The sequence below is a fragment of the Chelonia mydas genome, chromosome 5, assembly GCF_015237465.2.
Source record: "Chelonia mydas isolate rCheMyd1 chromosome 5, rCheMyd1.pri.v2, whole genome shotgun sequence".
NCBI classification, from domain to species: domain Eukaryota; kingdom Metazoa; phylum Chordata; order Testudines; family Cheloniidae; genus Chelonia; species Chelonia mydas.
The window spans coordinates 109,195,853-109,209,349 of NC_051245.2; the positions used below are offsets into that span (position 1 = coordinate 109,195,853).

The 13,497-nt window shown below is 45.4% G+C and overlaps 1 protein-coding gene and 1 long non-coding RNA gene across 5 annotated transcripts in view; one reads left to right on the forward strand and one right to left on the reverse strand.

The window, feature by feature from the left end:
* Window positions 1-63: 63 nt before the first annotated feature.
* Window positions 64-13,497, forward strand: part of ACER2 (alkaline ceramidase 2) — a 40,155-nt gene continuing 26,721 nt past the window's right edge. For 2 of the 4 annotated variants that reach the window (XM_007061682.4, XM_027824152.3), the window contains exon 1: window positions 8,974-9,111. In XM_007061682.4, the coding sequence (XP_007061744.1) occupies window positions 9,004-9,111 (108 nt within the window). In that variant the 5' untranslated portion in view covers window positions 8,974-9,003. Of the gene's footprint in view, window positions 354-8,973; window positions 9,112-13,497 lie in introns of those variants that run through there. The other 2 variants (XM_043546318.1, XM_037902043.2) reach the window with 2 other exon arrangements.
* LOC119566577 lies at window positions 5,061-8,662 on the reverse strand. The gene is made up of 2 exons (XR_005225781.2): window positions 8,525-8,662; window positions 5,061-7,293 (listed from the first exon to the last, which is right to left on the reverse strand). It is a non-coding gene; the product is annotated as an uncharacterized LOC119566577 (long non-coding RNA).

The following is a 13,497-nucleotide window of genomic DNA, read 5'->3' on the forward strand; positions in this document are numbered from 1 at the left end:
GTGCCACGTGACCGAGATTAGCCAATGGCAAAAGTGATTTCCGCGGCTGGCGTGTTTCTCGCACCGGAAGGGAAGGGGAGGGATGCTCGTGGCCGCTCTGTCCCCTGTGGTGGTGTACGCCGCGTGCTCTATGGTTAGCAGGTATCTTCATTGCCCCCGGAGGGAGCTGGTTGTTGCCATGGCAACAGATAAATGGCGTCACCCCCTCCCAAGGCAGAGTTAACTCGGAGCCGGTGCAGGGGGTGCTTCGCTTACGGTGAGAGGCTACAGCCCCCTCGCCAGCTCCCCACGGCAGGCCTGGTTCCCGCCAGGCGGCCCCCCAGGTGTCTCGGTGAGTGGTAACGCCAGCCCAGGTGTGTGTCTCACCGGTGCCAAACGCTTCAACAATGGGTCGTGCTTGCCTCTCGGCCAGGGTCAGGAAACTCCGTGAGATGCGGTTTGTGGAATTTCCCGCTTCTTTGTTCCACTGGGACATGTCCTGCTCCTTGCCCCTCCCTCTGCCCGAGTCGCCCCGTTATCCAGCGTCTCTCCCAAGATCCACAGAGCCTCTGTGTGTAATAAACGTTGGGCCCGAGACGGGTCCTTATTTCAGAGCCCCAGTCACCAAACGTAGGTCGGAATTCAAAAGTCACAGCAAAGGGCCCGGGCTCTCCCCCTGGCCGCCGGTGACCAGTGCCCCGGGAGTCCACGCGTGTTCATGCTCAACTATCCACTGGGTCTTAAGGGGATGTGTTGTAGAGAACAGATTATTTCTGACGCCACCTTCTTCTGATTTGCTCTCAATAACCTGCAGGCAGCGGAGGAGTTTCCTCAGTGTGCCAGGGAAACGTGCTGGGGACCCCTGTTCCCCAACTGTACAACACAGGCTGGTTTCCAACAGTTTGGATATCTTCCTTTTGTGGAGGCAGAGGGGAGAGTATTGCCCATTATTAGGAATAAATGAAAACATGGAAGGGAAAAAAATGTTCACCTAACTTCAAACTGAATGGTTATCATACTGGCTTGAACTAGTGGCTGTCCCTGTTCAATTTTCTGTCTGTTAACTTTATGAATCGTCACATCTGGATGCTAGGGCATGTGGTTCTGCTGGGGTCTGAGAGACTAGATGTAGGAGTCCAAGAGATCAGCCATAACGGGGCTAGGAAATGCAGTCTGTTGCAGCTGCCAAAAAACAGCTTGTGGATCCAGAAATAGTAGAGCAGCAGCCTGTGAGCCTGGAATGGGTGGAGAGGATGCCTGACAGCTGGGACTGGAGAGATTGAGAGCTGTGTGGTGCGGTCTGATGAGTGAGAGTTTCAGAAAGATTTAAGAAAGACAGGCTGTGGCTAAGTGTTGGTGTCAGCAGGGAAACAGATACAAAATGAAGGTAAAAATAGGATTATGTTGATTTAAGACCAGTATATGTGTTCCCTCTAATTTTTTACATCCATGTGCGGAATGAATTTTATGTGCACCAATGTGGAGGTGATGTGTGGCAAGGGTGGGGCTGAGGGGTTTGGCGTGTGGGAGGGGGCTCAGTGCTGGGGCAGAGGGTTGGGATGCAGGGGGGTGAGGGCTCTGGCTGGGAATGTGGGCTCTGGAGTGGGGCTGGGGATGAGGGGTTTGGTGTGCGGGAGGGGGTCCAGGGCTGGGGCAGAGGGTTGGGGTGTGGGGGTTGAGTGCTCCAGCTGGGGGTGAGGGGATCAGGGGGCAGGAGGGGGCTAAGGGCTGGAGCAGAAGGTTGGAGTGCGGGGGGGAGGGTGAGGGCTCTGGGGTGAGGCTGGGGAGGAGGGGTTTGAGGTGCAGGCTGCCCTGGGGCTGCGGCAGGGAGCGAGGACTCCCTCCAGCCCTCTCTCTCCGTAGAAGCCAGGGGAGAGGCTTCTCTCTCCCGGCTGCGGCAGCTCCGAGGCTGGGGCCGGGGGAGAGGCGCCTCTCCCTGCCTGGGCAGCCCTTGATAGCCTGCTGCGCAGCTTAAAGAGAACTTAGCATATGATGTACTTACAGTGGGCTCTTCGCTTATGGTACACTACTTGTAACAATATTTACTGTTAACATTTTCATTGCTCATTTGTTTGTTTACACATTGATTTTTCCTGTGTCCTGAAAGATTCCTCCTAAGGATACTTCGTATGAGTTAGTTACCGTGCTAATGGAACAATAGGAATACAGCAGTTCAATCTGTAAGTGAAATGTCCTAGTGCTAGATATCCAACAGTCACAGTGACCTAAAAGCACACAACTACCCCTGTTCTGGAGGGACAGTTCCAGTTATTTAGTAATATTTGTTTCGTTCTCTACCTTCAAATATCTGAGTGTTTGATATTTCAATACAGGTGTGCCCCAATTGATTTTCCCTCCAGTATTCATATTTATAGCTTTCACATGTTAGCAGATATGCAAAAGATAGGCTTTCTTCTCTGAGATCACCCAACATATTGGAAAAGGGCAGAAGTAATGATCCGGTTATTTTCTTTCCAAGTGTTTTGTGAACAAATATTTTGAATACAAAATAGTGGCATGAGCCAAATAAAGGTAGGAAGGAAGGAAGATGTAAATTGTCTCCTTTTCTGGAATCAGCTATGGAAACAGAAAAAGAAATGCTTAACGTTTCCATTGCCCTCTTTGGTTCCTCGTCCTCCAGTCTTGCAATAAGCATGGTTCACCCAGAGCAAAGAATCTGGCCCCTAGTGTAGAACATTGCTAATTCACACTAATGATGGAGACACCTATGATAAACTCATAAATTTTGCAAAATATCCAGTAAATACAGTAAAAAAAAGGCATCCAAGGTGCCTCATGACAATGTGTTCTGTTCATTTATTTTGACAAGTGTTCTAATTTATACTATTTCTTAACGTGCTAGCAAATATATTGTAGAATATTTCATAAAAATAATGGGACATGGAATCTTTCACTCTAGAGCACTGATTTCAATCTAGCCCAGGACACTAGTAACCAAAACTTATAAGCATCTGATGAATGGTCAATGATCCATGGGGAAAGATTTTTATGGGTTCTGTTCAGCTCCTAGCGTACAAGTGTACACATCACAAAACCACTACCATAATCAGCACTAATTGCTTGCACGCTCAACAGAGACACCAAAGACTGAATGAGCCATGGAGCATGGACTGCCCTCTGGCTCTTTGGGTATGTCTACACTGCAATGTAAGCCCAGGGGTCTGTGGGACTTGAGCCCTCAGGCTCAGTGTTTGTAAACTCAGGCTTGAGCGTCCACGCTGAATATTAACCCTGGATTTAGAATTTCTGGACTTAAGTTTTACACCCACACTCATGCGTCAGCACGACACTATGCAGACCCAAGTCAAACAAGCCTATCCCATGCTTCCTAGCACCCTCCCCACCTGTAGCTGCCCTAGCCCTTTGTTTGTGGTACACTTTAGTAAAGTTGACTGTCCATCCCCTGGCTCTTTACAAGATGTCATTGCAGCCTACCAACACATCCTGCTGAGCCATCTTTTGAGTCTGCACACTCCTGGTAACTGGAGCCAGCAACATGAAGGAGTCACTATTTGAAGACCTTGTCTTGCTTGGGCTTACACTCCTGTTTCAGGAAACTGGCAGAGTATCCATGAGATGCTGGTGGACATTTTGGCGGTATTTTCTGACCTACCTCAAGCACCTGTCGGAGGAGGAGGAGGACGATACAGATATAGAAGACTTGAACTGGCTGATGCTGTTCACAACTCTCAGTATAACCGCTGATGCCCCTTCCATAGACCAGCACTTCTGGAGCAGGACCACAAGCACAGACTGGTGGATCACTTCATCACTCTGGGATGACCAGCAGTGGCTCCAGAATTTTCACATGAAGAAAGCTACATTTGTGGAGTTTTGTGAGCAGCTTGCCCCAACACTCCAGCATAACGACACAGACGGGGGGCAGCCATGTCAGTCTAGAAGTGGGTTGCTATAACCATCTGGAAGCTGGCTACCCGAGACTGCTACATGTCTGTTGCTAACTAGTCTGGTGTTGAAAAGTCAACCAGGGGTAAAGTGGTGGTGGAAGTTTCTGAGGCAGTCAGGCGTGTGACTTACCCCAAGTTGGTGGATATAAACAATATCGCTGAAGTAAATGCTGCTTTTGAGAGAATGGGGTATCCAGATTGTGCCGGGGCCATCAATGGGACTCGTGCCCATAGTTTGCCTTCCTCAAGGAGCACATAAACAGCAGAGGGTACTACATCGTAATGCAGGCCCTTGTGAACTACAGAGTCTGATATATGGATGCCAACATGGCCTGCACTGAAAAAGTTCACGATGCCAGGGTTTTCCACTGATTGGGAGTCTAACTTCATGGACACTGTTCTGACCACATGATATTGTCAAATGGAGTAACTGTCCCCACTGTTATTCTAGAGGAAACCACCTTGCTTAGGCTTATGAAACTGCATCCTCCTCACAGAGGCCCTGTAAAAGAAGGTTTAATTACACCCTTAGTAGGTATAGAATGAGTGAGCATTTGGTGGATTGAAATCCCACTGGCGCTGTTTACAGAACTGTTTGTACACCAGTGTAATCAGTGCAGGCTGCATTATTGTGGCTTGCTGTGTGCTTCACAATCTTTGTGAATCCAAAGGATGAGCCATTTGGCACTGAATGGATGTATGACAGTAATGGATTGCTGAACCGGTACACTCAGCCAGAAGGTACACTTATCACAGCTGGAGCAGGATACACATGGGCAACAGAAATCATGGATACTTTGAGCACTTGTGTTACAGACTTGCCTGGACCAGTGGAGGAGGGAGAATGGTACATTTTATGGGTGTATTTGTACAGTAATTTTTATAATAAATGAAGTACTTTTGCTGTAATGCTACAAATGGAGTGTGTGTGATTGTCACAAATGGTTAATTGTGGATGCGATAACTGCTTATCCAGTGGGGTGGAGACAGTGGTTTGTGTGACTTGAAATGTGGATTTTCATTATGGACTGATCTGAATCGATGTATGAAGAACTTGTATTTGGATAAAACTTCCTAGTTGTGCCTTATCATGTCTTCATTCTTTGAAATACACATTATATGATGTGGTGGAATGATGGCAATAAACTTTTATAATAAAATAAAAGCCTTTATTTGTGAACATGTCTATTACAAAAAAACCCAACCAAACAATATTAAAGCATTGTCAGCCAGGCCAGCTGCCATTAGAACACCAAAACACCAGTAATAAACCAACACCAAAATCCATAATAAAATAAAGTGCATAACCCAAACATTCAACAGTGAAGCCAGTGCAAACAAATAAATTCCCTACTTTTGCATGTCCCTGGGCCTCCCTTTCTAGCACATTTAGTGTAAACTTGGTGACGATGCCTGGGGGTGGAGGACTGCTGGGGGTGTATTTGACCTGTCCAGCTACTAGTGTTCAGTCTTGGTTGCATGGGCCACCCAACTTTTGTATTGTCCAATGTGTTCCTAGTCTGCATGACATGGTACCATGGAGAGGGCTCAGGATGTGGTACAGGTGGAGCAGAAGCCTGAACTCTTGTGGCCATTAGCCCTTACAGCCTCTCAAACAGGTCTTTCCGCCATGCTCTGTCTTCCTCCCTCAAGCAATGTTCCTGCTCCCGAAACTGTGCTGCAACTCTCAACTGACCTGCTTCAATTCTCTCCTTGCACTCAGTAGCCTGTCTGTGCCTTTCCACTTGCCATGAATTCTTTTCCCTTTGGTACTGTATCTGCTTGTTGGCCCTGTCCAGGATGTCCACCTTAAGTTCATCGCAGAAATGCTTTCTCTTTGACCGTTAGAAATCTCAGGCTTCTGCTGGAGTGTGGTTAAGCTGCAGAGGTGGAAGGGCCTGCACAGGTGGAAGGGAGTGAAAGCCACCATCAAACAGCACATTATTGTAGCAGTACTTCAAAAAAGGTTCACTGTATCCTCAGAGAAAAGTGCCTGTGGAATCTCAAGGCCAAAAATTGATGCTTTGTAAACCCAGCTTTCATTATATTCTTAGAGAAGCGATTTGATTCCCAGAAACTCCATGGACATAACTGAGTTAAGCAGAGTGCAAAGAATGTACACACAACGGTAAGGTGAAATTTTAAAAGTATAGCATTTGTAAAGTGCAGACCATGATACCCTGGGGGCAGGGGTGTGTGTGTCATGGTTTACTAGCTAAGGTTTCTCAGTCCTTTCAGGCATTCCATATTCTGGAGGACATAAGAATCCTGGAGTTCCCTGAATGGCAAAGGGCCATTCTATTCCATGCTACCAGTGGCAAGCCAGCCATGTATTCCACAGAGGTTTTCAAGCTTACGGTGAGCAAGCAACACGTTAACAAGTGGAGTGGGCTGGTGGGTCTGGAAAATATGCCTTTCCCCAAAATGTGACTGCCTATCTGGAGTTCCTCCTACAGGTAAAGTTTGTAGCTATCAGCACCCAAGATTCATGGGGGAATGAACAGGATGCTGTATTAGCATCCACATGGATTACTGCATCCCTACGGCTTATGATACAGTCTATTGTGACTACATCTGCTCATGGACTGCATGTCAACACACACAATAATACGGACTCTCAAAGAACTGCACAGCCACCTCCTCTCCCTCAAAACTTTTCTGGACTACATACAACCCTCCAGCCCTATTAGACATGGATTTAATCACCCATAAACTACATTTCTGCCTCCTTCCCGTACAGATTACAGGTAGCCTGTTATGTTGTGGCGTGGCCACTTTGTACTGCACAGCATACAAAAAGGAAAGGCAACATAAGGTTCTTACTTTTAACACTCCAGCATATCTTTGTAAGAACATACAAGTATCTAGTAAAAATTTAATGTTAACCGCTTAACTGTTGTTTGCACTTCTCAGTCTCCATTTTAATGCCATGTGAATAGAGGGAGCAGATGCCAAAATGCTGAGGCGTGCATTCCGCCATTAGTGGATACACACTCCTACCCAGGGTTTGTAATAAAAATTGTGTTGGCTCATAAATCACAAATCTCTCCCATTTGTGTATTAATAACAACAACCATGGAGCCAAAATATTTACCAGGCACTGGAGTTATTTTTGCCTCTTCTGCTTCTACTTCCACAGTGGGCTGCTCCTCCAGGGGGTCATCGAACAGCTCCTCTGAGTGTGGACATGCTGCAGCTGCTCTGGCAGCAAAGTCTCCTTGGGGACTGGTGTGAGCACCAGAGTCACTTCACTAGACTGATCTGGCAGCTGCTGGCTCCCTTCTGGTGGTGTACAAGATTCAGAGGTCAGAAGGTTGCCATTGCTGACCAGGTTATTGTGAACCGCTGGGGGGCTCAGTGCTCAATGCATCTGATCAAACTTCTCCTAAAAGAGAAAGGATGATAGGGAGTTCCCAGAGGTGCAGTCCTCCATCCCTGGCTTTCTTGGTAGTTGCTCTTGAACCACTTAATCCACTCCCTGCACTGATCTGTCTGGTATTTCTTAGTACGCATGGTCATTTCTGGTATTCTTATTGAAACCGAATGTCTTCTTCTCCTCACACCACAGATTTACCAGAATTTGACCATGGTCCTGTGACCAGGTAGCAGTGTGCTTGGCAACAGACTTCTTGCTGGTGGCCATAGTTAACTCAGGAGACAGTTCCCGCTGTTAGCAACTCAGCAGTCAGAATAAAATGGAAACATTAAATGCCAAGCAGCTGTACATGCACCAGGGGGATGCTTCTGTTTCCTGGGAGTCAATTGGCTAATCTTGGGATAGAAAGGATAAGAAGGCTGGCCCGTGGCATTGTGGGATAGTGTTTGCAGACTCTCAGGATGTGAGACTGGGGGATCTGGTCCCAAGCTCTGTTCATGGTGCAAAATGATGCATTGTGGACCCTCGCAAGCCCCAGTGTGACTAGGGTGACCAGACAGCAAATGTGAAAAATCAGGACGGGGTGGGGGGTAATAGGAGCCTATATAAGAAAAAGACCCAAAAATCGGGACTGTCCCTATAAAATTTGGACATCTGGTCACCCTAAGTGTGACTCAGGTTCAGAAGCACCCACCTTGCAGAGTCCTAGGATCTGGGTTCAGAAGGCTTACTGGTCTGAATCAGATAGATTTGTGTGTAGACTGAAGGGGGGGAGAGGTTGGGCTTGAGCCTGAATCTGAGCCCAGGTTTACATTGGAATGTAGACATACCCTTAGAGGTTATCCCTTTGAAACAGGCTAAGGGACACGGGTGGGGCAGTGTGGGGAAGCTGGCTCTGCTCCTTTCTCTTTTTCTGTGTGTAAACAGACAGCTTTAGTCTGCAAAACTGCCAGACTATGGATTTTCACGAGAACGGGGGGGGGGGGGGAAGCTCAATCCAGAAGCTGTTCTAGGAAAGATTACTGCAGTTCATTAATTTAAGTGTTTCTAAATCAGTCTGTTTTACTTGTGCTGGTGCCCTGATGCAGCGGATGTTGCATTGAAAAAATGTCTGCATTATCCTTTATTTCCCTGTTTGTTCACTTTGTGTCTTAAATGTTTCCGCCCACATGTGTGTGGGTTTCGGAGTGGGGACAGCCTGGAATCCCAGAGATAGAAATTAAGATTTATTAAGTCCCACCTGGTGCCTCCGCTGGGGACCGGTGCAGAATTATTCCGTACACCCTCGTCTCTTCTGTGCTCCTCCAGCCCGGTCCTGCACGACAGAAGTCAATCAACAGGAGCTTGCGCGGACTTCAATTGGAGCAGGAGCCGGCTCTCTGTGTCGTACGTGGTAAATACAGGGCAGCAGCTTGGCTGAGGCCGAAGGCGCAGGCGCTTTGGGGCTGAGGGCGGGCAGGCTGATCAGCAGGGAAGCGTGCCTTAAGCTAAAAAACCCACTGGGAGGAGGGAGGATGAGTCCAACAGGCTGAGAGGTGCTGCTTGTGGAGCTCCATATCCGGTTGGAGCAAAGGAAAACAGGAGGAAGCTGCTGCGGGTGCTACCTCAATGTTGTCTGGGTCTTGCTGATTAGTCCAGGGGAGCAACAGCACAGAGAGAGCCCCAGCACAGCCGCAGCGGAAAAAGCAGAAGCGGCCCTAAGGCAGATCCACCCCAGTCATGAGCACCCTCTACTTGTGGGATCAGCTGCGAGCCGGCAGCTCCGAGGTAGACTGGTGCGAAGATAACTACACTATCGTGCCCACGATAGCCGAGTTCTACAACACGGTGTGTATCGAGTACATAGCTTTGTGTTTGCACATCTGTATGCATGTCCCTGTGTCTTACAGTGCCTGCAGTACACTCGGTATTTATTTTTATATCTTATGTTTAATACATACGTATGTATATAGTGTGTGTGTGTGTGTCTCTGACTAAGGAATTATTTAAATATTATTGGTACATCCTGTCACTTTCATTGACTTTTTTAAATAAAAAAATAAGATGCAAATAACATTTACATTTGTTACTTTTTGTTTGCTAACTTTAATAGGAAGTTATCCAAATATAGCAAAAATACTATCATCTTCTTTTGTATTTCATAGTTTTTTAGCCTTGATTTCAAAGCATTTCCATGGGGAGTTAAAAGGAAATGAGATCTTTTGTTTTTCTAGCTTGGGGAAAATAGCAGCAGACCCTCAGCTTTCCCTTGCCTTTTTGCACACAGGGCTAGAATAAGGTCTTCTTGCATGTGACAGTGTTGGTATTTTATTGCATTAGGGCTGTGGTCTTACTGTCCAACTGCATTGCAAGTTATCAGTTTTCCTGTAGCTTTATTTGGACGGTGGGGGGGTGGGGGTGGGAAGCGTCTTTTGTGATCTGGTTTCACGTGCCTGTTTTCTGTTGATTTTGTTTCACCATCGTATAAGGCTAACATTTTTATTTTACTGGAACTTTAAAACTTTTTCATTTTAAAATGAAATGGAAAATGTTAAGGTTGATCACAAAAATACCAGGTTTCAGAGTAGCAGCCGCGTTAGTCTGTAGTCGCAAAAAGAAAAGGAGTACTAGTGGCACCTTAGAGACTAACCAATTTATTTGAGCATAAGCTTTCGTGAGCTACACCTCACTTCATCGGATGCATTCAGTCACTGAATGCATCCGATGAAGTGAGGTGTAGCTCACGAAAGCTTATGCTCAAATAAATTGGTTAGTCTCTAAGGTGCCACTAGTACTCCTTTTCTTTTCACAAAAATACCATCTACTATACTGATTGGAAATTTTTCTGATCCTAATTCTGTGTATATATCTCTCTTAAATCAACAATATATGGAAAGGGTCAGATATCAGTCTCATTTATGCTGGATTTACCAGTGTAACTTTGACTTCATTGGAGTTACTCCACATTTCTACCAGCATAGCTGAAATCAGAACTGGGCTCAAAGACTAAACAAAATACAAAAGAGAGTTTTATCTCCACCCACTCCCACATTCTAATATTTGGGACCATCTAACTTGTGTGACGCTCTTTTCTTTCTTTTGGGAGCAACATGCCTGGGGCCTAGGCTAGTAGTGTTTGCACTGGAGTAGAGGTGAACACAGAATGCTGTACGTGGAAGAACTTAAAATTGCTGCTCTTGAAAGTCGTCCACCCCCCTCCCACCCCCCCCACAAAGCTGAGCAAATTCCTTTCAGTTCTGCAATAGCAGCTTCTTATGTATCAAGTTTAGGGCTGGTCTATAGGTTTATCTATATTAGAAAATTTTAATTTGGTAAATTGCTGGATTTATATTGACCAGTTCAAGTGCATCTCTGTTGGCGTGGTCTGCACCCAGGCTTTTGGATTGATTCAACTATTTCAGTTAGGGCTATGATTTTTTTTTTTAACTGAAATAATTATCCTGTTACAATCCCTAGTCCTGAATGCAGTTAAGCCAGTATAAAGGTGCATTCCACTGGTATAGCTTATTCCCCTATCCCCTTCCTGTAAGGGAATAGCTTTATACCACTATAAGTGCATCCACATTAGTGGGGCATTGTACAGCTTCACAGATTTGTATGGAAAGTGTGGTGTACACTGGGATCCTGCAAATTCTGTGCAGGGCTTCCTTCAGTTTTGATGGGTAATCATGTATGGAGGGCTGGCAGGATGGTACCCTGAGTTTCTCTGACTCTTTTCTTCCCACCTCACTGTCTTTTGGGGGTTTCTCGAACCCATCTTCCTAAAAACTTGCCTAGCTCCTTCCTCTTTGTCTCCTGTTCTTTCTGGCTTTTTTTTTTTTTCCTTTCCAGGTTAGCAACCGATTGTAGCACTGCATGCAGTTATAGAACTACATTTACACACCAAACCCTCTGCTGAGCGAATCAGTGAGGACTACATGATCTCAGTCCGTGTCTTTTTTTCTTGCTAGCTCCACACATTTAAATAAAAGCAAATCCCACATTTGAGCCCAGCATTGCTGATGCTATGATTTCCCTAGAACCACTGTCAAGAGTGATCTGGTGTATGGGTGCCCTATGATATCTGAGCACTTTGGGGAAAGTAGTCTGCTATATTTGCCCGTGTTGTCCCTGCACAAGAACCTAAAACATAGGGAGGAAGTTTTTAGGATAAACAAAAGAGAACACTTCTTAATGAAAGCAAATGTGACTTGGAACAGGCTGGAAGTGAGATGGGAGAGGGTGGTGAACACCCTCTATTGTGAAATGCTGAGAAAATTAGCTAAAACATGAATGGTAATACTATAGAATGTAGTCCTGGAAAGTGCAGGGGGTGCACCAGGATGAATGATCAGATTAGGTCAAGAAAAGACAGCTGTTAACAGATCTATGGTGGAAGTCCTGGCCCAACTCAAGTCAATGGGAGTTTTGCCACTGACCTCATTGGAGCCAAGATTTCACTCCATACCTCTAAAATGACTTGGGATAACATGGCTATGGGCCTGACCCAAAGCCCATTGAAGTCACTGGAAAGACTGCCCTTGTCTTGAATGGGCTTTGAATCAGGCCCTTAAAGTACTATAGCAGAACCTTGCTAATACACATCCCAAAAGGCCAGATATTATTCACTTCTCAGCAAAGATTTAATGGCACAGTCCTGTAGTCACAGGACAAAGGCCTTGTCTAAACACAAATTTTGAAACAGTTACCTAAAGATATTTTAAAATTTTATTTAGTTAGACTGGCGCAAACTGTGTGGACACTCCTAAATTGAGTTTAAATCAGGTATGTATACATGTCGTGGGTTTTTTGGGGACAGGAAGGTTGATTTGTTTTTAATTTGGCTTTGGTAAAGCTATACTCTATCTGCGGCATTGCAGACCTTTGTGGAAGTTCTGGGTAACAAGAACTGGACAATCTTTCTTCATTGTGCCTTTGTTTACACTCTTGGGTCTTTTGTTGACCAAAATGAGGGAACCAAATGTTTGCAGTGATGGAATTTGGTCCAGTTTGTAATGTAGCTCAAAGCCAAGAACGGTTACATTAAGCCTTTTAATACAGTATATCAGGATCCCCTTTTCTATATAGTTTATTTTGATAAAATCAGAAATTCAATACAGTGGCTTCTAATGATGTATTTCAAACCTCTTCCTGCCAACCATATATTGTTCTGTAACAGTCCTAGATGACAGTCCTAAAAAAGCCACAGAATCCTTTCTCCCTCTTCTCAATAGCCGGCTGATCTAGCTTTTTTTATTTTTAGGTGACAGGAGAGGTGGGTTGGTCAATTTTTTTAATGTAAGTTTTTGTTGCATTTCAGCCTTTTCAACATTTTCATTGTAATCTTTTCTTAAAGAAAAAATTGATTTTAAAAGTACAAGTGAGCTCATCTCTATCATATTATCTTCTAAGTCTCAGGCTGAATGCTGTTTCCAAATGCTGGCACAAATTCACTGTGTTTCTAGTAAAGAGTGTGCTATTTTAAACCGAGCGGGAGATTGCTTTTTCTAAATATTTTACTTTAATTAAACCCAAAGGTCAAGGCTTCTGAAGAAAATGTGACCCTCTGAGGGGGCATCTTTAGTTTGATTTAATGCTTCTTGCATACAGTGCTTGCAAATGAATATGCTTAGGAGCCCCTCCTTCAGTTCCTGTCATTTTGAATGCTGGTTTTAGGAACATGTTTTGACCCTTCCTGGGAATGTAAATGAGGTGATTGAATTTTAATCTCTCTGAATTAGGTTCTTGTGTAAAGGGAAGACTATATTTGAGGACGTGAGTAGGGAAAAATATAGTTGAAGGAGCAAACACACCCATTAAGGGTCCAATCCTACATGCTTTGTCCACCCCAGACTCTCATTAACTTCAGTGGAAGGTTGAGGGGCACTGGGAATATGTGATCAGGCCCTAAAAGGCCAAACTGGCCAGTATAAATTATAGGTTTCAAAGGCAGCTGTAATTCCCCCCCTTTTTTTTTTCAGGGGGACTCTCTTATGACCAAGCTCTCTCTCCTGCCTGAGTAATTGGGCTAGGCACTGAGAATGTAATAGAGGCAGTGATGAGGAATTCTGTCTCCCTCCCCTGCCTCTCACCTGAGGATGAAGTTGTAGGGTAGATGCTCCACGGCTGCCTGTTACTGCCTAAGAGCTGCAGCAGGGTTCCCCAGCCCAAGTGCCTCCGCCTTCCTCTAAGGGAGGACCACATGATCTGTATCCGGGCAGTTCCACAAGTTTT